This window comes from Acomys russatus, chromosome 6 (genome assembly GCF_903995435.1).
Source record: "Acomys russatus chromosome 6, mAcoRus1.1, whole genome shotgun sequence".
NCBI classification, from domain to species: domain Eukaryota; kingdom Metazoa; phylum Chordata; class Mammalia; order Rodentia; family Muridae; genus Acomys; species Acomys russatus.
In genome coordinates this window covers 76,835,301-76,860,214 of record NC_067142.1, presented here as the reverse complement: position 1 = coordinate 76,860,214, position 24,914 = coordinate 76,835,301, and the positions used below count along the sequence as shown (strand labels likewise).

The 24,914-nt window shown below is 41.4% G+C and overlaps 1 protein-coding gene across 1 annotated transcript in view; it reads right to left on the bottom strand.

Moving 5' to 3' along the window:
* Tp53bp2 (tumor protein p53 binding protein 2) overlaps positions 1–24,914 on the bottom strand; it is a 47,824-nt gene that overhangs the window by 6,161 nt on the left and 16,749 nt on the right. Inside the window, exons 2-15 of the mRNA XM_051148053.1 lie at positions 23,225–23,372; positions 21,292–21,405; positions 17,778–17,860; positions 16,295–16,396; positions 12,443–12,617; positions 11,614–11,795; positions 11,121–11,285; positions 10,598–10,826; positions 8,989–9,096; positions 8,531–8,679; positions 6,543–7,005; positions 4,179–4,957; positions 1,669–1,806; positions 628–761 (exon numbers count right to left, since the gene is read on the bottom strand). Coding sequence (XP_051004010.1) covers positions 628–761; positions 1,669–1,806; positions 4,179–4,957; positions 6,543–7,005; positions 8,531–8,679; positions 8,989–9,096; positions 10,598–10,826; positions 11,121–11,285; positions 11,614–11,795; positions 12,443–12,617; positions 16,295–16,396; positions 17,778–17,860; positions 21,292–21,405; positions 23,225–23,372 — 2,969 coding nt within the window. The remainder of the gene's footprint in view (positions 1–627; positions 762–1,668; positions 1,807–4,178; positions 4,958–6,542; positions 7,006–8,530; positions 8,680–8,988; positions 9,097–10,597; positions 10,827–11,120; positions 11,286–11,613; positions 11,796–12,442; positions 12,618–16,294; positions 16,397–17,777; positions 17,861–21,291; positions 21,406–23,224; positions 23,373–24,914) is intronic.

The window sequence follows — 24,914 nt, the reverse complement described above, 5'->3', positions numbered from 1 at the left end:
GAACAGAATAAGATGGATTTGGTTCTTTCTGGATTTCCCAACCCTATAATCATTTCTTGTTTGAATTATAGTCCTTTATAGAAAAAGTTTTCATATTCTTCCACAAAAAGAGCTTTGTCTCTCCTATGGTTTCACTTTCTGAAGTATCAAAATAGATGAGGTCAACTGAGCTCTCAAAACATTAGAGAAAATTGCAAGTTAATTTTGAGGTTATAAATTATGGTTGGTTTGACTAGCATGATAGAATCCTGCACTGTCCCCTTGCAATGTGACTTCAGCACTTTGTCCAGAGTGTCCCCACTATAGTACGGGCCACCTGCCCACTGTTCACTTAGCGCCCACCTCGACAGTCCCAGTACTACAGTGCATGTGATCTAGTAAATCTCACTTTACACAGTGACCTCAGAGTAGAGAGGAGGGATGCTAGCAATTTTATCAGTTCACTGTTTATAATTTTAACAAAATGGCTACTACAAGAAGACACAATAGATCCTCAAAACTAGCACACGGGCAGCATGTGAAGGATGCATGCTGGCACACTGCTTTGCCTTCTAAGAGCTCTATGCCATTGCTTCTACAGAGGACAGGCACACTGATGTTTGACTGGAGCCTAAATGCAAAACTTACCATCCATCACTGTCGGCTGCATTTACATTCACACCAAACTGTACCAGGAACTTCACGATTTCTGTGTGGCCTGCACACACAGCATTATGAAGAGCTGTGATACCCTCATCATTTGGTAGGCTTGGATCATCAACCTGTCCCACCAATAAAAAGGGTGAGAGTCCCTCCAATTTCAGGTCACATCAACCGTCATTACTAACTGGCTTCTTAGGATCAATAAAACAAAAATTTTGGTGACATTTAAAAATTCATAACTGAAACACAGAGAAGCCAAGAAAGCTATCAAGAAAAATCTTAGAAAATAGGGCAGACAGCATAGCCAAACTAAGTAAGCACTTACTATAAGAAAGTTTTGTTTAAAAATCATGGCATCAGCTGGATGCAGTGGTACACACCTGTAATCCCAGCACTCAGGGAGGCAGAGGCAGGTGGATCTCTGTGAGTTCGAGGCCAGCCTGGTCTACAAAGTGAGTCTAGGACAGCCAGGGCTACAGAGAAACCATGTCTCGAAAACAACCAACCAACCAAACAAACAAACAAACAAAAAAATCAGAGTCAAAAACTACATCCTTGTTCTTCCTTCCACCCCAACACACACTGGTTTCTAAGCAGACATCCCATTTGTTATGGGAAGCTAAAGAAGTTCAACTAAAAACACTTTAAAGGAGTTGGGCACAGTGGCACACGCTGCCATTCCCATGCTCAGGAAGTTGAGGTAGGATGATCATGAATTTGACATTTTTATAACAAGACCATAGCTTAAAAAAAAAAGTGGCGACCACATACACAGCAACTTTCATAGAGATATGTTCTCTCTAACAAAGAGATATACACTAAAATATTTCACGTGCAAACTCAACTTCAACATTACCAAATCTTACAATAACACGCTTAAAATAGCACAGCCTATTCTGAAGCATGCTCAATATTCCTCTCCACAACTCCACAGTCCCAAAGAAGAAGATTTAAAAACAGAATTTCTCTATAGTAGCTTTCTATTTTGAGCTTTAAAACAAAATAGTTATATTTTTAAAAACTCACCTCATAGATAATTCTCTGTACAAGGTCAAATTCTCCCTCCAAAGATGAATCTAGGAGCAAAGCAAGAGGATTGAATTTCACTCTCATTCCATGAGCAATCCGCTCCGAGCCAGTTTTTCTCAAGTTTGTCCTTTTGCCCTGTAAAGGAAATGTGTGGGAAATTAGAGCAACAAGGGTAGAGGCAGCACTTAGCTGAGTTAGTGAAAGAAACCATTGTTTGGGGATCAATCTACTTTATTCATTCATTCATTCGTTCGTTTATTTATTTATTTATTTATTTTATTTTCCTCAACATTTAGCAGGCTGCCCTGAAACTCACCATGTGGCCCAGACTGACTCTGAATTTGCAGTCTTTCTGCCTCAGTCTCCCAAGCCCTGCAGTCAGAGGCGTGTACTGCTAAATGCCTGGCTATGTAACCAGAGTCAACTAAACCTGGCAGCGAGCTGACTGGCTTTCTTTTGAGGACCATAACCAGACAAAGCTGTCTCTGAATCACTTACCTAATAGTACAATGGGTGAGCCTCACTCTAAGAGCTCACACACAAGTGATCATTTACTTCTCACTACAAACCCAACCGTACTTGCTGCCCACAAAAGGAAAAGGCACATGGTCAGAAAGCATCAGGACCAGAATTTGGATCTAAGTAAGCCCTTCTTTGTAAATATTTTATACCACAATCCTTCCCAAGGCACAAGAAAATTATCAGGCTAAATAAAAAGATGACAGTGATAACTAGATAGATACACAGAGGGAGAACTTTACACTTTAGCAGGAAAGTCAGGCTTTAACAGGGCAATTAAAAAAAGAGATCTAACATCCTATGCAGCAGGAGTTTTAAACACACTCACACACACAATCAGAGTTAAGTTAAATGTATGTATGTATGTATGTATGTGCCATGCATATTCATGTGTCACAGTGCAAGTATGGAAGTCTGAGGAAAGCTAACTTTCAGGAGCCAGTTCTCTGGCCACAATATGAGTCCAAGAAATGAAAATCAGACTGTCACGTTTGGTAACAAGGGCGTCTGCCTACTGAACTATCCTACTGGCTCCCTTTTTCATTTTATCTCCAATGTGAATTAAGAGCCAGAGCTTTGCAAAGCATTAAGTAATAAATACTATATCTTGAAGATAGGAAAAACAAAGTATCAGAAAGTGTAATGAGCCTGAGACTGTGCTAACAGCCTCTGGATGCTTCATAAGGCAAGCACCTGGCCACACACTTTCAAAGAAACACAATTGTTGCATCTTTCTCCCCTAGGACAGGAGAATAGTCATTTCTCTAGAAAGAAAATAACAAGCTTGCAAAGAAGTACAAACTGATATAAAAAAAATATGGGTCAGACATACAAAACCCATTTAAGTAATCATTTAAAAGTGTCATTCTGATTTTTACTATGTGTTAAATTCACAGCTCAGCATTCTGTTTTGTTTGTGCTTAAGGAAACAAAAATGACTTCCAACCAAGCTTTAAAAAAGCAGACTGCAGACACTATGACTTTCTCCCACCTATTTCAAAGTGACATGATAACCTCCAAAATAATTTTAATACTTGGAGGAAATGTAGAAGGCATTTTCATATCAGAGGCATAGTTTTAGAAGAACTTCATGTTAGAGAAAAAGGAAAACAAGAGCCTGTGGTGTTTGCTAGTGATTTCCAAACAACACTGAAGGGGAGGGAGAGGCAAAGAAGCCTACTCCACCCTGCCCAGTTCTCTCTCCTCCCCTCTCTTCAATCCTTTTAATTTTACCATTGTTCAAAGTTTGATACTCAAGCTAACATTTCATTAAAAACAAATTTCAGGGTGGGGCTGGAGAGATGGCTCAGCAGTTAAGAGAACTGGTTAATCTCGCAGAAGATCCTGGTTCGATTCCCAGCACCCACATGGCAGCTAACAAGCATCTGTGACTCCAGTTCCAGGGGATCTGGCACTCTCTTCTGCACTTCTTAGGTACTAGACACATGCACAATGCACATTTATACAGGTAGGCAAAACACTCATATACATAAAATGAAAAAGAATACCTTAAAAAAAGCCTCACTGCTAGAAAAATCAAAGCTTGGAAGCAGTGACACAGCGTAAGCTGCAGACCTCAGAGCTAAGCAAGGGATCCATACAAAACCAGGTATCTTTACAGGCATAAGAATAGAAATCTGTTTCCTTTATAAAGAACCCATACATACACCAAAATACAGCAATGTTCTTACATTAGTGTTACAGCATCTATAATTCCACCCTGAGGGTGACTTGGTGGCCAAGGTCTGTATCTCAGCTACTCCAGAGACATGAGGCTTGTCTGGGCAACTGAGACTCTTTTTTTTAAAAAAAGGGGGGAGGGGACTGCGATACATAGCTCAGCATGAATGAGCCCCAGCGCTATCAGAAACCAAGACTGCTAAGATCCACTTGATGCCAAGAGATCATAAGATAAAAAAGAGTACAGGCACCACAATGAGCATTGCAAGGGAAAGTCAGGGGTGAACATGGGATACTGCATCACTTACAGGAGGCAGAGACACCTGCCCAGTGATTTCAGGTGGGCGCATGCGTGCTGAGTCTTCCTCAGACCCCTCTGGCTCCCCAGATGGGTATGGAGGAGGCGGGTATGGGGGGTATTCTTCTAGATATACTTCAAGCAAATGGGGGGCCTCTGGGCTTGCTTCTTCTGTGTTGTTCTGGTGATGTGAACTGCTGTCTGTTATGCCTTCAGGTGCATAATCAAGGCCCGGAGAAGGAACTGGCACATCACTGTTCTCTGGACTGGCACTCCCCATATCCACTGGGGACAATGGTTCAGGAACTGAAGAGCCCACCTCCTTCTCTGGCTCCACGTGTAAATATGGATTTGGGATGTCAATTGGGCTGTCCGTGTTGACAGTCACTGAGCCTGACGACTTCGATGGGTATGATGGGACTGAGATGGTCTCCATGGCAGCTATGGTGGTCCTCTGATACAAAAGCTTCTGAATATTTGGCCCATTGGGGCCTTCTGGCTCTGTAATGGAGCTACGCTTCTTTAATGGCCTTGGTGCATTAGATAGTTTCTTTCGTAGGGCTTCTAAGTCAGCATCGCTCTGGTTTCGGTAAGGATTAGATAAGAAAGGCAGCAATTTTGTTGGACTGAGTGGTCGAGGAATCCTTTCATGTTCATGGCTCTCATGAACCGAAGAAACAGGCTCTGTCTCGGGTTCTGGACTGCCAGGCTTGCCCTGGCTGGAGGAATAAACATTCTCTGGGTGCTGCTGAGAGTTCTGGGCAGCAGCTATCACAGGCTTGCCATACACTAGTCATAGAAGAACAAAAGGGAAAGCCCAAGTTAGTGCTAACTAAACAAGACTGGTAGAAAAGAGCTAATGGTTCCACAGTCACTACATTATTCCTTTCACATCCACTTGACTTCTTAAAATAACAAAGGCAGAGCAAGGATCTCCATCTTTGCATTTACTACAGAATTACAATCCCCATTGATTGATTATACCATGTTCTATGAAGCAGTAAGAAGGAAAGTGTGGCCAATTATAAGAAACCATGGACTGTGGCATCAAAGAAAATTGGCAATCTGTACACAATACAGACTAAATCTAAACATACACTACCGTCTCACACACTACTCAAATGTAGACCAGTGTACGAAATCATACTTGACTCACAGAACTGAGAACCACTTGTCTTTCCCAAAGACATTCCCCCAAAACATTCCAATTATCTCAAAATTATCTAATTTCCAAATTATATTAGCACTATTTACCAAGGTTAATGAAAAGACCAAAGGGTAGCAATACACTGGTACTTTAATATCTGTTATGACAGCTTTGGACCACAATTATATGCCTATTTTGTAACTCTAAAGCCATTTTTAATCGATCAAATCATGTCCAATTGTAATCGAGCTCTACGATGTAACACATCAGAAAAGCCTCACACATCCAGACTGCGCATGTTTAACACAAACTGATTTTACTATGTTTCATATTTACTTAGTGGTGGTATCCTTACTAGATCCTTGTAGAATATAAGAGAATTCTCCTTTTAAAAATAAAGAGACAGCGTAATCGTCCCATCTTCCACATACCAAGAGCAGTGAAACCAACAGCAAGAATGCAGCCTTCTGTGAACCTGTTTGCCTGCATCAGCAAGCTCCTTCACAACTGACACCCAACTCATCAGTCATGTTACTTTTTAACTGTTAACTTGCCACAGCTGAGAAAAATCACTTTTGCAGAGAGCCCCACTGAGGAACTGTCTAGATCAGGCTGGCTTGTGGGCATGCCTGTGGGGTTCTTGACTGTTAACTGATGTGGAAAGGGCTCACCCACTGTGTGTAGCACCATTCCCTAGGTAGGGGTCCTGAACCACATGAGACAGAAGAAAGCCAGCTGAGAACAAGCAGGCACAGTAGGTTTAGTCATTTCTCTCTGCTCATGACTGTGACTACAATGTGACCAGCTCCTTGAGTTTCTGCCTTGCCTTCTCCAAAATAACTCCTTTGCGCTGCCTTCTGTGGCGTTTCTATCATAGTGTAGCTATGGAAGTAGGGCATAATGCAGTGTCATCAGAGACTTCTGTGGTGGTGACATGTAGCAGGCACTCAGAGCACATTTAAAATTCTTACAGTGTAACTAGAGACTTGGCATTTTACTGTCTGCTGGTAGCTTCGCATAGGACTTAAGCCCAAAACAGGTAAAAACCAAAACCAAGAACCTTACCAATCGAGGGCTAGGCGGGATGGCTATGTACAAAAGTGCTTAGCATGCAAGCCTGCAAACCTGAGTCCTATCTGTGGAGCTCCGATGCAAGAAGTGCACTCTTGCCAAGTGCTCTCCCCCTCCCCAAAACACACTTAAAAACACAAGTAAGTGGAGCCTTACCACTTGAGAAGTGGGGGCCTCTAGGATGTGTCTTTGTCAAGGCACTCTGCACAGCCTGCTGGAAGTTCTTCCCTGGTGCCTGGTGCTGGGTATACATGGAATAGATGGAGCTGGCTGCCACTGTCTGTGGTTTTCGGAAGGCTGGAGGGAAAGTGTCCTTGGATGGCTGGGGAGTAAAAGGCCGGACTGCAGCAGCAGGTGGACTTTCCTGCTTAGATCCCGGAGACAGGACTTGGTCTTGGCCACCTGAAGGTGCACCCGGAGACAGTAGCACCCGTGGCTGTGGCCCTGCTAGCTTGAGCTTCGGTCCCATGGATGTAGCAACTATTGGCAATTGCTGGGGATTCCCATCGGGCTTCATGTCAGAAGGTGACTGACTGGTTTGTCCAAAATAAGGCAAATTAATCTGTTTTGGTTTTGTTGGAACAGGAGGTGGTACTTTAGCCAGGTTTTTATTTGCAGCCTGTAACACATATGCATACACACAGCAAGGCAGTTAAAACACTGTACAAAAGCATATGGAATACTCTAGTCAGCTCACTTCACAAATACAAGCACATACTAGAAAAACATCAGCTCTTAGCCGGGCGAGGTAGCGTACACCTTTAATCCCAGCACTCAAGATGCAGAGGCAGGTGGATCTCTGAGTTCGAGGCCAGCCTGGTCTACAAAACGAGTCTAGGACAGTCAAGGCTATACAGAGAAATCCTGTCTCAAAAACCAAAAACAAACAAAAAATCAGCTCTTGGGTCTCCAGCTAGCTCAAGGACTGAAGCAACTGCCACACAACAAGGGGGCTGGAGTTTGAACTACTAGAACCCACATACATGCTGAGTGGGAGCTCGCCTACAATTCCAGCCTCCAAGCTGTCTAGCAAGTCTAGCCAGATCAGCAAGCTCTGAGTGTGGCTGAGAGACCCTACCTCAAAGAATCAAGTAGAAAAGCAACTGAAGAAAATTCCCAACATCAACCTTGGACCTCCACACTCACTGGCACATATATGCACCCACACACATGAACATGCATATGTACATACATATACTCCTGCACACTAGACAACACTAATGAAAAATTCTATATTTTAAAAATCATTAAAGCTTTAAATCAAATAATAAAAAAATAAAAATTAATTAAAAATCAGATTAATAAAGGACTTACAGTGATATAATGCAATTCCTCCCCCAACCCCATGATCTCCTAGTCTTGCTTCTGAGCTGGGCAAAACTCTTTACAGCTACCTCTCATATCCACGGACGGCATCAGTACATAGAAAACACTCTTGTTCATCAAAGTGTTGTACAACCTAATAGAGCACACAAGTGCATTTCTTTAATCCCAGGCCTTGGCAACCTAAGGCAGGAGGACAAGTTTGAGGCCAGCCTTAGCTATAGAATAAAACCAAGTCTCAAAAAGCGGCTCCAAAACAAGCAATTCCAGAGCTGTATGCACTGAAACACCACCTAACTTGCACGCACAGGTCCACTCGTCCTAAATGAAGATCTCCAGTCACTCAACGTTCACTATCTTGTCTTTTGCATAACTCTGGCTCTAGATTTCTTCATGGATGTTTGTTGTACTTTCATTCTTTGAGACAGAATTTTACTCTGTAGCCCACACTGGCTTCAAATTTAAGGCAACCCTTCTGACTCAGCCCCTCCAGCGTTGGAAATAAGGCTTGAGCCACCATATTCACCTACAAACAAACAAACCTGGACAATCAAATACTTTCTTCTATAGTGTACTTACACACTTCAAAAAATTGCAAAAACCTATGACCCAGAAGTAAATATGCCAGCCACCCCCAATAAAGAGGGAGTGCACAATCATATCTACACAACAGAAGTAGAAGTAACAGAGTCCTAATATAATTCCTAGTGTTCCAGATAGTGTCTTTCTTCTGTTGTCCCTCACAGGCATATTGTATGTCTTTCCTTTAACAATGCACCAGAGAAAGACATTAGATGATAGCAACTGAGAACACTAAGTACCTGAGCATCTCGCAAGATGTCCTCACTACTCTGGTTTTTCCTCAGGGTACCAAAGGAGGGTGGGGCAGCACACTGGTCCACTGTGTCAAACATCGAAAAGGGACGCACCTTCTTCTCTTTTTCCCTCAGTGGAATCTCCCCATCATCAACTGAAAAAAAAGAAAGAAATCCACCTTGATATTCAAACTATTTGGAATAAAACTGCTCATCACTTCTGTTTTTTTCTCCTAGTTCTTGATGAACACCATGCCATTAAGTGCTTTCATATTTTTATGCTAAGCTGGGAAAAGAATAGCCCAAACACTACAATGCTAATATCTTAGTTCCTTAGTTACATGACAGGAATCATATAAATTGTCCCTGGTCTTAAACTAAAAACCAAGCTAGAGAAAAATGTACAAAAATACCTTTTAGAAAGTCAAAGCAAAATGTTCAGGGGTGGCACAAACAAACCTCACCTTGGTCCACGGCACTTCCAGCGCTCTGGGGTACTGAAGAGCCTTGGCTGGGTAAGAGGTCTGCATTGGAAGGGTTCCAATCGGGGCCAGCGGGGTGAGTTTTAGAGCCTAGAATGCAGAAAGTAGCCACAAGTCACTTTAATGCTAAGACTTCTAATCTCTAAAAACAGCTTTATAGTGTGGGCACACAGCCTCCAAGCAAATTTATTTAGAAAATACCTATGTTAGTTTTTGTTTCTTCTTTTAGATTTTCCACCTTACTCAAGCAGTTTAAAAACAGCCAAAGCAAAGAAAAAGTTGGCCTGAACCAGAAAAGCCCCGTTTCATTATTTTTGACTGTGTAAGGAAGCATCACCCGGAAGACAATCTCCAACACAGCAAATGGAAGTGCTTAAGCTGGATCTTACAGGCAGTGAGTGTGTGCCCATCACTGTGACCCAGTCTTCAGTATGTAAGGTACTCACACTTCAAATGCCAGCTGGGCGTGGTGGCGCACGCCTTCAATCCCAGCACTCAGGAGGCAGAGGCAGATTGATCTCTTTGAGTTCAAAGCCAGCCGGCCTATACAGAATAAGATCCTACCTCAAAAATAGCAACAATGAAACACACACACACACACACACACACACACACACACACACACACACGTGTCATGGCTTCTTTATCTTAAAAAAGTAATACTATTAATACTTCATAGTAATAATTAATGGCAAAACAACAAATAGTTTTAAATTAGTTTTTTCCCTCCTGTAACAATAAGAAGAAAAAGAATGGTTATTTGAATGATAAGAATGTTTGGACCCCTACAGAGTGAGTTCCAGGACAGCCAAGGCTACACAGAAAAACTCTATCTCAAAAACAAAAAAAAACAAAACAAAAAGAGGGTTTAGACCCTGCACTTCCCAAATCTTTCCTGTCATCTATCCTTCCATTATGAAGTTCTAGCTTGCACCTCTCCATGCACCTGATGACCACACTGGCTGCAAAGACAACTAAAGCAAGAAGCCTCTGCTCTTCCCACCTTTATAGCCCCCAAGCATTTACCTTTATTCTAACATCTGTCAGGAAGCAATGTTCGTGCAGAAGAGTTCATGAACCCAAAGAGAATGGGTTCCCAACTCCCTTTTGTAAAAATGGCATCGCTGGCATGTATATACAGTCTCTTCACACAGAACGGCCTTCTGTAAAAATGGCATCGCTGGCATGTATATACAGTCTCTTCACACAGAATGGAAAGATCTCACTGTATAACATCAGACCAAAACTTCCTTCATAACAAAGACTGCTTACTTTCTTTTCTGAGATAATATCCTAATGTATAGGCCCTGGCTGTCCTGAAAACACAACCTTCCTGCCTCAACCTCTGCAAAGAGTGCTGGACTCACAGGAGAATACCACACACCCAGCAAAGACATTTCTGAAATAACTCTGATTTTATCCTGAGTCCAACTGTATTGGTTAAGGTTAAAATCACTGGCAAACAAAAAAGGAGTTTGAGATTTTAAAGGTAGAGAGTATGAAAACAACTTTAAAAACAAACCAAACTTAAAAACACAGTGGGGTAGAGAAGAAATACATGTGAAAGAGCTTAGAGATAGCCTGCTTTTACCTTTACTTTGCACAGCAGCTGCAGACCTCATATTGGGCAAGGTCTGTATCTTCACTGGCCCCTCTGCTGACTGCATAACCAGAGATCCATCAGGCAGGCCTGGCTTCCCCAGCAGCTCAGGTCTGGAGGGCATCCGTGGCATAGTGGATGACTGGATGTAAGGACCTACAGCAGCCACACGGCTTGGGGCTGACACTGCTTGTTGAGGAAGATTTCCATCAGGTGAAACCTTAGTTAAAAAGCGCATATCTTTTAATATTTTATGTCTTACTAGATGACCAAATTCAGAAAAGACTGAAAACTTCAGAATCAGCACTTTCAGAATTTAGCCACAGAATCTATAAAAAATGTCCCAAAAGGAAACACCTCACATCAAACTCTCCTGCAAGCTTGCTGCAAGTACTAGAAAGAAAAGCTAAGCAACATAGGTAAGAACAGAATGTAAGAAAGCAACAGATCCACAGACTCAACACTGCAAAAGGATTCTGAGGAAGCTGCTTCTCCCTCCAGCCCACTTACTCACCAGGAGGTTTTCTTTCTGCTGCAGCGCTGCCTTCTTCTTCCACAGCCGGTCCCTCAGCTCATTAACTCGCTTATCCATGACTGCCACTTCTGAATTGCGCTTGTTCAAACACTCCCTCTGTTGTTGCAGTTTGGCACTTTGCTCTTGGTTCAGTTTGTTTCTTAACTGAACAAAGCAGGAAAGAAACAAAAAGATAGCCAAGGAAAAGAAAGAGAGGCAATCACATGGTTAACTAGTACATAATTTCTAAAAATGTTAAGGTGCTTCCACCTCGCTGTACACCTTACCTCCTGGTTTAAACTTAAATGGCATTTGTGGTTAACCCTCAAATTTCCTGTTTAAGGCATCTGGAGTTTATTCTGGACTCTTGGAATTTAGACCTCCCATTTCCACCCACCTCAAGGACAAGCACCTAAAGCCCAAGGGTTATGGTCACGCCTACAGTTTGCCCCTCAGGGAGGGGCTCACACTGCATTTAGAACGGGGCGTGTACCTGCAGTTCCTTGTAGAGGCGGTCAAGCTCAGCCACGGCTGACTGGCTGTCATGGTGGCCATCAATCCTGCCATTTTTAAGCATCTCTAGCTGCCTTGTAAGTTCTTCTACTTTTGACACAGCCAGAACTAGCTCCCTCTGCTTCTGCTGGAACAAGCTATTCATCTGCTCAATCTCCTCCACTAGAATAGAGAGAACCACCACAGTGGAAAATAAAAATCAACTACTTCCCAGGCAACCAAGCTTTATAATGAACTTTCTAATAAGTAGAAAACTCTTTGAGCATGTCCTAAGACCAAACTACTTTTAGAAGCAACTGAAATAAACAGAGACATTAGTGAACACCTGCATTTCTGTCTGGAAACAGACATTTGAAGACTCTGAAGAATTTAGATGGTAAATATAGTAAGCATTAAACTCTAAATTTTAGAAATCAAATTCTTTAGAACCTTTGCTTTCAATTTTATAATGGTAGTGACTGAATCACAAAAACTTTAATTTTTAATAATATGGCAATATAATAACTGGAGGTACCATATAAGGAAAAATCCTTATCCCCATCAAATTCTTGACCAAGAATTTAAGAAAAATATAATTTAAAAGTGTTATTTTAAAATCTTACCTAAAACACCCAATGCTAACTTCAACCAAAAAAAACTTGCAACATCAAAATTATAGCAAAATACTTTTAAAAAATTTTTTCTTTAAATATAAACACTACAAATCCATATAAACTGACAAATCCATATAAACTAACTCCCTGTGCTGCTGGCTTCTTATGCCAAAGCAGCGTCAAATGCAGCCTCCACCATCCACCGTGACAACATACCGAGCTTCCCGTTGCTTAGTCTCTTCTGCTCCACGTGGCCCTTGAGCGCTCTTACTTTCTTAAGCTTCGCTTCCTGACTTTCAGCTATTTCTTTAAGCCTCTTAAGCTTCTCCTGCTCAGCAGCTTGTTGCTGTTGACGCTGATCTTGCTGTTTTAAAAACTTTAAGCGTTGTTCCTAAAGATAGAAAAGAGAAGCACTCATTGGGCCTGCGGTGTAGGACAGGCACACTACCATCCTCAACAGAACCTCACTCAACCCTTGCATGCCCAGACTGGTGCTCCTCTAACACTGGCTCTCCCCACATATTCTACGTGCTGTCACCATAATCAACTGGGTAGTATTCAAAACACACATTCCTTGACCTACCTAGAAGCTCTTCGAGAAAAGATCTAAAAATTAGTATTTTTAATCCAAGTGGCTCCTACACACTAAGCAAGTGGTAATCCTGGAAACAGTTTCATAAAGATCTGCTTATAGAATAGATTGCATGTGTAATGTGTATGGGTATATATTCATGTGGATCTATGTACGTGTGCCAGCATGAAAGGGCAGAGGAACGTTGGATAGCTTCCTTGATCAATTTTCCCCCTTCCCTTTTATTAGTTCTTTGAGAGTTTTGTGTGATGAATGAATTTTGATCATATTCAACCCTTCTCCAATTCCTCTCACAGCCATACCTCCTTTCCTACCCACCCAACTCTGCGTCCTTAAAAAAATAAAAAGATTTATTTTTAATTATGTGACTGTCTTTGTGTTTGATTATGTGTACATGAATGCAGGTGCCTACAGAAGCTAGCAGACTCAGATCCCCACAACCACCTGACATGAGTGCTGGGCCCAGAACTCAGGTTCTTTGGAAGAGCAGCACATGCTTGTAACTGCTAGCCTTCTCCCCACTTTAAAACCATCAAGTACAGTTTGTGCTGCTCATACACTCTTGGATGTGTGCCTGCCTCTCCTCTCCCAGAAGTTATCAATTGCCAACAGCCCCTCAGCCAGGGACTGCATGCTATGCCCAACCCCCTTCTCCATGGTGGGATTTTGTCTGGCTTGAGATTGCACAGGTCTTATACACGCTGTCATAAATGCAATGAGTTCATATGTGGAAATGCCCTGTTGTGTCTGAAAAACATTGTTTCCTTGTAGTCACCCACTGTCTCTAGCTCTTACAATCTCTTCTGCTCCCTCTTCTGCAATGATCCCTGAGCCTTAGGAGGGGGTTCTACAGACAGATGATGAGTTACCCAGTGAGCCTGGATTGGCCAGACTAGGCAGCCAATGAGCTGTAGGGATCTTCCTGTCTCTATAACCTTTACCCCTCAATGTTAAGGTCACAGAGGCTGCCAATGTGCTCAGCTTTTACATGAGTGCCAAGGATCCAAACTCAGTTCCTCTACCTTCATAAGAGGACTACACCAATGGAGCTGACTCTCTGACCCCCAAAGCCATCTGTAAGAAGCTAATTTGGGGCCAAGAAGTAAAAGCACTTGCCTGAGAAACCGAGTTAAATCTCTAAAGCCCACATAGTGAAAGGAAAACCAACTCCAAAGTGTTTTCCTCTGATTTCCACACTTGTACTGTGGAAGAGATAATGTGCACATGCACACACACACCCTTCCATCAGAGGTCTAGGGGAGAAGAAGAGGGAGGAGGGAGGGTGGGAAGGGAACATACAAGTGAGGGGATAACAGTCGGGATGTAATCTGAATAATTTATAATATAAATATTAGCCATGTGAAAAAAAATTCTAACTTTTAAAAAGAGGCTAGTTTTAATAAGGAGCACATTTGAGTTGGGAAGCAATGTAAGAAAGTAGCTAAATGAGCAAGAGAGACAAAAGGAGAAAGACACAGAAGAAAGCAGAAGGGATAGAATGGAGCTGTAAGCAGGTGGTGAGAACCATGTGGGGAGAGGAGATGGTGGAAAAGTTAGGATAGATTTAGATGAACTAGCTGAGAGACTGCCGCAGCTAAAGGCCAACAGCTTTAATCTATATAGAGTCTCATGTCTTATCTATGGCACAAGTGGGTCCGTGAAAGCTCTACAATAAAATTCAGACTCAAACTCAAGCTTACAATGGATTCCTATGAGGATCCTATATAGCTTCACCAAGAGTTGGCATTTCTTTCTTCATCTATAACATGGGAACGAGCAATAACAACTCACGTTGCTGTGGCAAGGATTAAGATATTTAAGGTGTATCTTATATATTGTATACGCCATAGGTAGGAACTGTAAAGAGCAAAAGGGGTAACACCTTTAGAAAACTGCTATTGTGCAATTTAAAATGTCTTTTTATTACCTTACAATTTTCAGCCATCAGTTACAGTATCTAAAATTAAGGTAAACATCTCAGAATATGCCTAAAACATGTAAATAACATGAAATTTCAAAGTGAAAGTCTTGAAATTAGAGATTCACTCTCCAATAATTAACTGTTTACATGAATGTATGTCCTCACTACTCACTGTGATGGCACATCAGCTTATCCTGAGTTTTAGAAATGCAGGACCTCAGACTCCAAACTTTGAATCAGATTTCTTAACTAGATCCCAAACTGGATCTAGGTGATTAGGTCCAGTTTGAGAAGTAATGCACTACATGACTGAAAACTGTAGCGCCCATATTACACTCAAGGACAGATGGATGCATAGGAGCACAGGAAAGTGGTGCATGCAAGAGCACAGTGCACGCTGAGAATAGCTAAAAGATCTCCTCGCCACTACCTCAAACACTCAGTGGTAACCTGTGAAGTCATCATGGCTCCCAGCTTCCAGAACCCTCCAGTCACTAAGGAACGGCCAAGTTAAGGATCCTGAGTGTGCAAACTGATGGCTGGCAAGCTAGAGTCTGAAGGCAAAACCGCCTTGCCAGGTTTTTATGTTTTCAATCAATCAACCAATTAACCAATCAATCAATCTCTTTCTCTTCTCCCCACTACCCTGTGTGTGGGAAGGGCATCTTCTCACAGGAATGCTGGGGTCACAGACACAAGTTACCACATCTGGCTTTCTGTGGTGTCTGAGATCCAAACTTGGATCCTGACACTTGTACAACAGGGACATTACCCACTAAGGTCCAATGTTGCTGTTTCTGTAAGTCAAGCTTTACTGGACCACACCACACACACCTGTGGCTAGAAGGCAAAACTGAGTAACTGTCATGGAGGCAGAGCGACACACAAAGATTAAGGTTTGACTATGGCACTATCAGAAGCAGTCTGCCGCACCTGCGCAGTTTCTGAGCCTGTGGCCGCAGAAGCACCAACAGTGAGACTGCCCCTTAGAAGTTTCTTAGGACATATTTTTCATACTCAAGATCAGGTCTGGGATTGTGAATAAGCACCTTTTTCCCCTACTGAGGCCAAGTAGCAGAGGCGACAGTGTTAGTATTAGTAAATGTTTCTACTGTAGCCCAGGTAATCTCCAGGGAGCAAAGCAAGGTGTTCTTTACAACTTTCCCATCTCACTGACTCTCAGCACAGGGTAATTAACCTTTATCAAAATCAAGGACTAGGTCAGGCACAGTGATGTGAGCCTATAACCTCAGTTATTCCAGAGCCAGAAGCAGGGAAGGGGAAATCACTTGGGTCCAAGAGTTTGAGGCCAGCAAAGGTAACAGAGACAGACACCTAACTCAAAAAGAAAATGGAATCAGGACAAAAGCTAGGGATCAGGAAAATCATGAACTAAAACAATACAAGGATTTCTGAAAAATGCTGGTAACTTGGGGTGATAACATCAAATCCTATGTGAGAGGTGAGAGGCAACTGCCTAAATAAGCAGGTGAAGACTGTGAACAGTGAACAAAGACATAAGCAGCAGTAGGCCATGAGTCTATGAAGACCCTACCTTAGTAGCCAGCATTTGTTGCTGGGCCTCAATCTGTTGCTGCTGGCGAGATGCCATTTCCTGAAGTTCCGCAAGTGTCAGGTCCATCCTAGGACTATTAACCTACAAATGGAAACACACCACCATCTACTTCCATATTATGTTCAGATATTCTACTCAAGGCCCACTTAAAAGCTCCATCTAAACTAACCATAACAAAATTATTCAGGTATTAGTTTCTTACTTTAATATTCACTGAGTTGACTTATTAAGATATAAAAATACTCATACATATCTTTTAAGTTGTAAATTCTAAACTATCAGTTGTAAAATTTTAATTATTTAAATAGTTTGGTCAGAAACAGAAACATTCAGAATTACTTTGTCCTGTGGTTAATGTGTATTTGGACAGTAGACTGGCTGCATGAACATGGTACTAGCGTGCTAATAGCAAGCCCATCAAAACACAATTTAAACATAAATCAGCACTGGCTGGGCCTAGCAGTGCAGGCTTACATCCTAGCACTTGGGCGGGATGAGGAACAGAACTACTTTCCGATTCCCAAAAAAACAGCTTAAGAAAATCTCAGCACTCAAGATCCAGAGCAGGAGGAGAGTCACAATTTCAAGGCCCCTGATCTAGACAAGGAGGCCAGGCCAGGGATACACAGTAAGGTCCTAACTCAAAAACAAAGAGGCAATTTGTTGTATCTCAATTAAACTGACATAAAGCTTCCTCTGGAAAAGTAAACAGCAATTTGAAGGAATTATGCGTTAGACTGCACTCAGAAATACCCTTCTACTAAGACTACTTTTGTCATCCTCCACTGGCCTCAGCACCTGTAAACCAAAGAACAGAGCCTGGAAGAACCTGGAATCTGTGGCAGGTACTTCAGATGCCTGGGGCGCGGGCAGAATAGAGTAAGATAACCCAGGAAATTCAAAACTCTAGGCTCTGAAAAGAACAGCTTCAAAGACACTTCAATTCATACGCACCAGCAAGATCATTAATAAATAATTTTCCATTTTTCTAAGAGTGACTGTAGCAATAAGTAAAAGCACCATATATTTCCTGGAACTTGATAAACATTTATTTTGTTGTGAATTTATGGAATATTCAGTGCTAGCTTCTTAAGAGTTGTAGACATATAAGAACCATGGAAATATCTATGAATTTTATTTAAAGAAACTTGTAAAGGGGCTGAAGAGATGGCTCAGTGGCAAAGAACACACACTGTTCTTACAGCAGACCCAAGTTCAATTCCCAGCACGCATAGCAGACAGCTCACAATGCCTTTAACTCCAGTTCCAGGTAAGCTAACACTCCTCTGACCCATTCCTCCACATATAATAATTAATACTGTTTTGCATTTTTAAAAGTTTTTAAGAAAAAGCCCTTAAAAGGGTCATCTCTGATACTCTGTATTAAAAAATGACAATGAGTGAGACTTAAAGTTGAAAAACATCACTGTGACATATAACAAGATAAAAAAGGACCACTTACTCCATTCTCCTTTCTCCGATGCTCACCAGGAACTTTTACACCGTTTCTTTTTACACCTGCATCTTGGGATCTTGGTCCACTCACTAAATACAGATTCAAAACCTACATTAGCATTGCAAAGTTCTCCTATGTAGCAGTTTCCTTCTGCTTTCTGCTTTCCTGCTGTCTGATACTTAAGGGTCTATACGTAACAGCAACAGAGGTTAGGTCTCACAATTAGACTTGTTTTGAAAATTCAAGTGGGTGCAGTGGTCCAAGCCTTAATCCTAGCACTTGGGAGGCAGAGGCAGGTGGATCGCTGTGAGTTCGAGGCCAGCTTGGTCTACAAAGTGAGTCCAGGGTAGCCAAAGCTAACACAGAGAAACCCTGTCTCAAGAAAACAAACAAACAAACAAAAAAGAAAAGAAAACGCAAGTATCTGAAACAGTGAACAGTGTTAAAGCAGCTCACATTCTACCTATTTCCTAGGAAGCTGCTAGAGTCACTCAACAACGGTAGGAAATGACTCTCTGGCTCCGTTTGCTTATAGCTGTTCTAGCTCTAGGCCATGCAGTAACTGGCTGAGAAAGCACTTTGGAGACCTGGTGGCGCAGGCCTTCAGCCTCAGCTACTCAGAGGCTCAAGCAGGAGGAGCCCAGGTTCAAGGCCTGTTTCAAAGTCAAAAGATGTCTCTGGGGACCAGCAACACCTCAACCAGGTAAAAAGGTGTTTGCCACCAAGCCCAGTGAGCTGTTTGATTTCATAGACCCACAGGACTGACAACGAAAACTGACTCCCAAAAGTTTCCTCTGACCCTATAAACATGCTGTATACAGTACAACAACACACAAACCATAGAATGAGCACATGTACAAACACAAGACACACACACATACACACTAAATCAATAAATAATTAAGTGTAATTTTTACAGATGTGAGAGGGCAGGGGTGTGTGGAGATAGGCCAGTGGTAGAGTGCTTTCCTGACAATGCTTAGTATAAGGTGGGGAGGTATTCGATTAAAGAACTGAAAATGCAACCCAGCCACCTGTGTACTCATTAACGTTTAAAAAAAAAAAAAAAAAACAACTAAAACAACAACAACAAAATCATATACAAGAAGGAAGTATTTTAAAAACAGAACCAGTGGTATTTTGATTTTTATTTACTGGGACATTCTGTGGAACTTCATAAGTATGCTATGAAGCATATCCTTATTAATTTATGAAAATATTTCCACTTATCTTGGTTTGAGATAATTAACAAAAAACTAACAACTACTCTGCTTTTTTGATTAAAAGGAGTTTTTCAAGCCAAAACATGTGTCTTGGCACTACTCAATACACAACAAATGAAAGAAATAAACTTAAACTAGTACATGTATGAAATATTAACAAAGATAACATTTTAAATGCATTAAACACATACCCACACTTTCCAGAAATTAAAACAATCATTACAATTATTTGAGAGATTTTTAAGACAAACATTTCTTTGAATCAAATGTCTATTATACCTATCAGGAAACTTAGAACAAATTCTTGTGTCAAGAAATAATTAAGTATCTGTGACTAACTAGCCTCAGAAGCAAATATAAATATATATATATATATATATATATATAACTCTAATGTTAGTTTTTAAATGCTGTTTGACTAATAAAATAAATCTGAATAATTTATCACAATATCTCTGTAAGAAAAATATTTTCCACAGTACAAATAATTGCTTTCTTTTTTGTCTTAGGGAAAATATATTCAACTAGCTTTTACTTATAGCCAGTAACATACATAGGGTAAAAAGCAAACGTTTTAAAAATCATTTCAAACACACTGTGGGTCACAGTCATAGCTAAACAGCAGCCATCAGCAGTCTCCTAATCCTTAGCAGTCTGAACAGGGAAGTGGAAACTCCTGTCTGCAGACTGGAAAGCCACCTTGCTCTATTCCAGTGTAAGCACTGCGTGGCACTAGTGTTTGCAACAATGGGCAAACAGCTCCTTTGTCTTACTTAACACTTCGTTTCTCACATTACAGACACACTGAAACTGCATAGCTCACTACTGGGAGACTATTTAATAATTTACCCAGTGTTGCACACAGCAAGATATTTGAACTGGGAGATGGCTAGCCAAAATTCAACTTATTAGAACTCAGAATGTACACAGTATTGTAAATACAGAACAAAATGTAAACATGATTCAAATGTCAATTAAAATTTATTTTTAAAAGAAGGATTGGGGGGAAACCATATATATATTTAAAATAAAAATACACACCTAAAAGGCATGTAGCTAACTCAGCCTGGTCTGGCTGATTCAGATCTGCACTCCTGGGTCTGCTGCTCAGTGTGTGGCCTGACAAGCCACTTAACCCTGAATATCTACCCTTCTCATCTGTACAGTAAAAGCTGCCAAACTGAGTCAGTTCTGGCCCCTGACAGTAATCATTTCTAATGTTCAGGTACCACGTGGACACTTGGATTAAAATAATAGCAAATAATAAAAATGAGATGTCATACTATCCACTAATTAAGATGCTATCTACATTCTTACTCCCAAGAAAACTATCCTTACCTTTCCTTTAAAAATCCCAGCATATTTAGAAATACAGAGTAATCCTGTTTCAACCTGTTGCTTCCCCAGATTGATACAGGCTCACTTGTATCTTACAGGCCAGGCCACATCTTAGGGCTGACAACACTTGCAGCCCACACATCTCCACTTGTATTACTACTTTCTGTCCTCTCTGTCCTATATCAACTCAGGCTACAGCTGTCAGTTATGAAGACTTAGTCGTCTGCCTTCATTCTGAACTCTGTCATCCAAGATATCATCTAAATTCTGTGCCCAACCTGTTTCTAAATCAGGCTCATTTTCAGGGTCTAACCTGAAAAAAAAAATCCCTGAAAGTGGTCTCCATCTGACATTTCATATTTAATCATTCTGCTTTTTAACTACTCATTTCTCCCCTACATTTGTTTATTGATCTGATTATGAGATTTGCCAATGGATGCAATCTACTCTTCCCCATAAGCCCTCCCTTTCTTACCCACCCCCCATGATGGTGGTCAGAGTTAACTACCAATCTGACTGTATCTAGAGTCACCCATGAAATAAGTCTCTGGGCATGCCTGTTGGGGAGCATCTTGATCAAGTGAATTAAGGCTTGAAACTGCCTTAATTGGGCCACTCTCATACCCTGAACTATGTAAAAGGAGAAAGTGACCCAAGCACAAATATTCATTGATCCTGCTTCCTGACTGTGGATGTGAGGTGATCAGCTGCTTCAAAATCCTGCCAGTTTGACTTCCTGCCAGAACACACTATACAAACCCTTAAGGAACCGGCATCTCCTTTTCTCCCCACTGCCTGTCAAGTCTAGACTAAGAAACCTGCCTCCCGCTCTAACCTCCTAGCTTCCTTCTTCCCTTTACCTCCCCCGTGCCCCAGTTCATCCTATGCCTCTCTCTAGCATCACAGTGCCCGAGACAAAAAGCTTAACCTCTAGTTATGATTTATAAGATATTAAGTACCAATGTCCCTGCCAGGCGGGCGTTCATGACGAAGAAAGAAGCGAACTTCATTCCTTTGACTTCCAAATCGTTGAAGAACATCAAACATTCGTTCATTATCAGCAACTGGGCGTTCTAAAAGAAAAAATTACATTAGCTACCTGGAAAAGGAAGACAAATATGCCCTTGATGTAAACTACGGTAGAGACACAGGAAATCATCATATTTCACATAATTTTTCTTTCATTAATAGAACTCAAAAAAATCATATATCACAGATTTTCCACAGTGTCAAGTCAGGATAAAGTAATAGAAAGAAAGGGTCTGTGTCCACTGTCAGGGTCTTATGAGTCTAAGTCAGTGGCTCCTTCATATCTATAGCATGCCATTTAACTTCTGAGAGTTTCAATGGTTTGTGTGATCTATACAGTCACAGATCCATTCTCACTAATACTAATGTCCTACAAGTCCCTAAATATATGAAGAAAAAACTAAAAGCAACTTTCATCTGCAAACAAAAAAAATATTTCAATGAGAAGATATCTGGCCCTTCTGCAGTAAGACTTTCAGAACTTTTCTAGAAACAAACAAAAGACACAGTTAAATACTCGAATAGCTGAGAGCTTCAGTAGAAACAATGTATGCTGAATTATAAAAACAAAAACAAACAACTTTCTACTTTAGGAAAGGAAAGGGGACTTAAAAACCCAGTGTACTAGTTAAGAAGAAAATGCACAAACTCAACTCTCAATGACATCAATATAATTTGTATAAGAATGTTAAAATGGCCTATGAAACTAGACACTGATCAGTAATCAAAGACACCATCTCTCAAAGCCTTAAATAAACAACATGGACAGACACAGGGCAGCCAAGCACTCAGCAGCCAACTCTGTGACAACACCGAACTTAATCTGCTTGGCTGGAACAAACAACACGCAGTCCGGCTTCTACTTTCAGTAACAGTGCTGATACAACCACTTCCTACAATCACACAAGTTCTACAGTCCCCCACAAAAGGGGTAAAATTCTGAACAGACACTCCACTTCTTCCCAAAGCACTACAAACCTGGGAGGGAGGAAGCGAGGAAGTGAGGGAGGGAGGGAGGAAGGGAGGGAGGAAAGGAGGGAGGGAAGGAGGGAGGGGAGGCTTTAACATTTAGAGAGTGAAGCAACAAGGGAATGAATACACTTAAAGCCTTGGACTGAGATTTGATTTTTGTCTGTTTCTTTCTTTCTTTTGTTCCGTTTTCTCAGTTCTGGGATTAGAGGTCTTGGCCCAGCAAGCATTCACTACCTCTGCTCCTAGGCTGTGGCTACAGCATGACCAGTCCCTCACGATCGTGCTGCTGTGAGGCCCACCATGCTGGATGACAACCTGAACTGTGTGGTTCAGAAGTTGCTTCTGAGTATTTTATCACAGCAACAGGAAACTAAGACAATCGCCAAAATCAAAGGGGATGGGAGGGAAGACAAGGGAGAAAATAGAAGGGAAAGAAAGACTCAAATTCTAATTAAGTAAAGCTTTTTTTTTTTTTTTTTTTCCTTTTTGGTGGGGGGCAGGTTCAGGACAGGGTTTCTCTGTGTAGCCTGTTCTGGATCTGCCTGCCTCTACCTCTCAGATGCTGGGATTCAAAGCCTGTGCCACCAATGCCCAGAAAGCAAAGTGTAAACATACAAAAACCTGAGTACCTAGCTCTTGACCATAAGTATCCTAGAAGCTTCCACCCAACACTTTTGTCACCTGTCCTTGTTCAGTGACTTCCTTCTGTTGCAGAGAAAGAAAAGGCGGTTTTATGTCACCAAACTTTGAGCAAACACATGATCCTCTAAGGTGCGGGCTGTCCTGCTGTCTATAGATGAAAAAGAACACTCCCCACAGTACCAATTCTAGAACCCAAAGGCAGCAGAAGACCACAGAACCAAAGCAGAAAGCAGAAAGCCAGGTCCATACCAGAGCCACACCACACTTCAGCCAGATGGCAGTCGCTCTCTCCAGGCTCTTTGCACAGATCCACCACATCTCTGCATAGTGTCTCTGGTGTAACAGGAACTTCTGTGAAATGCTGCTCGCTGTTACTGAGGTACACTGTCAGAAACATCTGAAATAGAGAGAAGCCATTACCTGTCTTGTCTCCCCAGGTGGCATTTCCCTTAGATCCTTGCCGGCAAACAAAGGGTGGAACTGGGCTAGGCCCAAAGCACTGGGTCCTCCCCAAGGGACTGCCTGCTGAACTGGAAACACCACAGGACAGCCATAGGCCACCTTCAGATAAAAGGACAAAGCAAATCTTTTTCTGCCAGTTTCATTTGTATTATTTATTTAGCAAAAACTGAGCTAGATCAAGACATCAAATAAATCTTTTCATGAATCCTCTAACAGTTGATTAGATAATATTATACATGTCTGATATGGTAGAACACACCTGTAGTCCAAGCTACTTGGGAAGCTGAGGCAGGAGGATTGCTTAGTTCAGGAGTTCTGCACTAAGTTTGGCTTCAATATGATGACCTCTCAGGAGTGAATGTCGCACATACATATTATGGATACACTTCTCTTTAGAAGGACATATAAAAAGAGTAAGTACGGATTCTGATGGTGGGAAACAAGAAACAGGAGCCAGAACATACAAGGAAAATTTATCTTTATATCACATGCATACATTAACTATTCCCAAAAATTTTTAACTGAAATGTTTCAGTCAAATTCAATACCTACTCTAAAGTATGAGAGTAAGTAGAAATTAGCTAGTTTATCAAAACCTAAATGATCTTGTATATAAACTCAGTCCAACAGATAACTAAACCTCACTGTAAGTCTTTCTCCTAGTAAAAGCAAACAGCTTAAAAAGCACTGCTACCTGAGAATTCACATTTCTATGCCTATTAAATTATTTAAAATTTTTGTTAATTTCTAAAGCTGAAGAAACTCACAAGCAGCAAACCACTTCCTCCATGTGAACTGGTGCCCATCAATGTGAAGAATAACCCTGTAAGGAGTTATCCCACTGTCATGCAGAATAAAGAAATGTATGGGAAATTGATAAACAATAGACCTGGATATTGTCTTTCAAAATAACCAAATGAGACTATAGTGATCACTGAGAAAGTATGTGGTTTAGGACTCAAAATAAAAGTAGAGTATGTAGAAACTACAGTCTGGTCACAGTGACATAGCAGTATCAGAGTTACAGGGTTTGCCAAAAGTCACCTGACCACCCTTGCAGGCTGAAACTCCTCTGGGTATCATCCCAGTGAGAAAGCTGCCCCAGCCGCTTTGTGAAGAGCAGCACACAGAAACCAACTCAGACATCACACTGGGGACCAAAAGATTTGGAAGTACCTGGGCTCTGCTCCTCAGTGCTACAGCCTGTTTCCCTGGAGCACTTAACCTCCACTTTTTGCAAAGGCATCCCCTAACTCATATAAACATGTATCACATACAAAGTAATCCATTAGAAGTAGATTCTGTTAAAATAGTAAGTAGGTCATATAAAAAGGAGGAAATGCTGTCAAGATTCCTAGTAGGAACTGAAAGTGTTCAAGCTAATTATCTCAGGCTTTGTGCACTCTGCTAACTGTATGCATCAAGTATGGAGTCCTAAGCCTTAACTCAGCCAACAGGCTGCAGGTAAGCTCCTTAC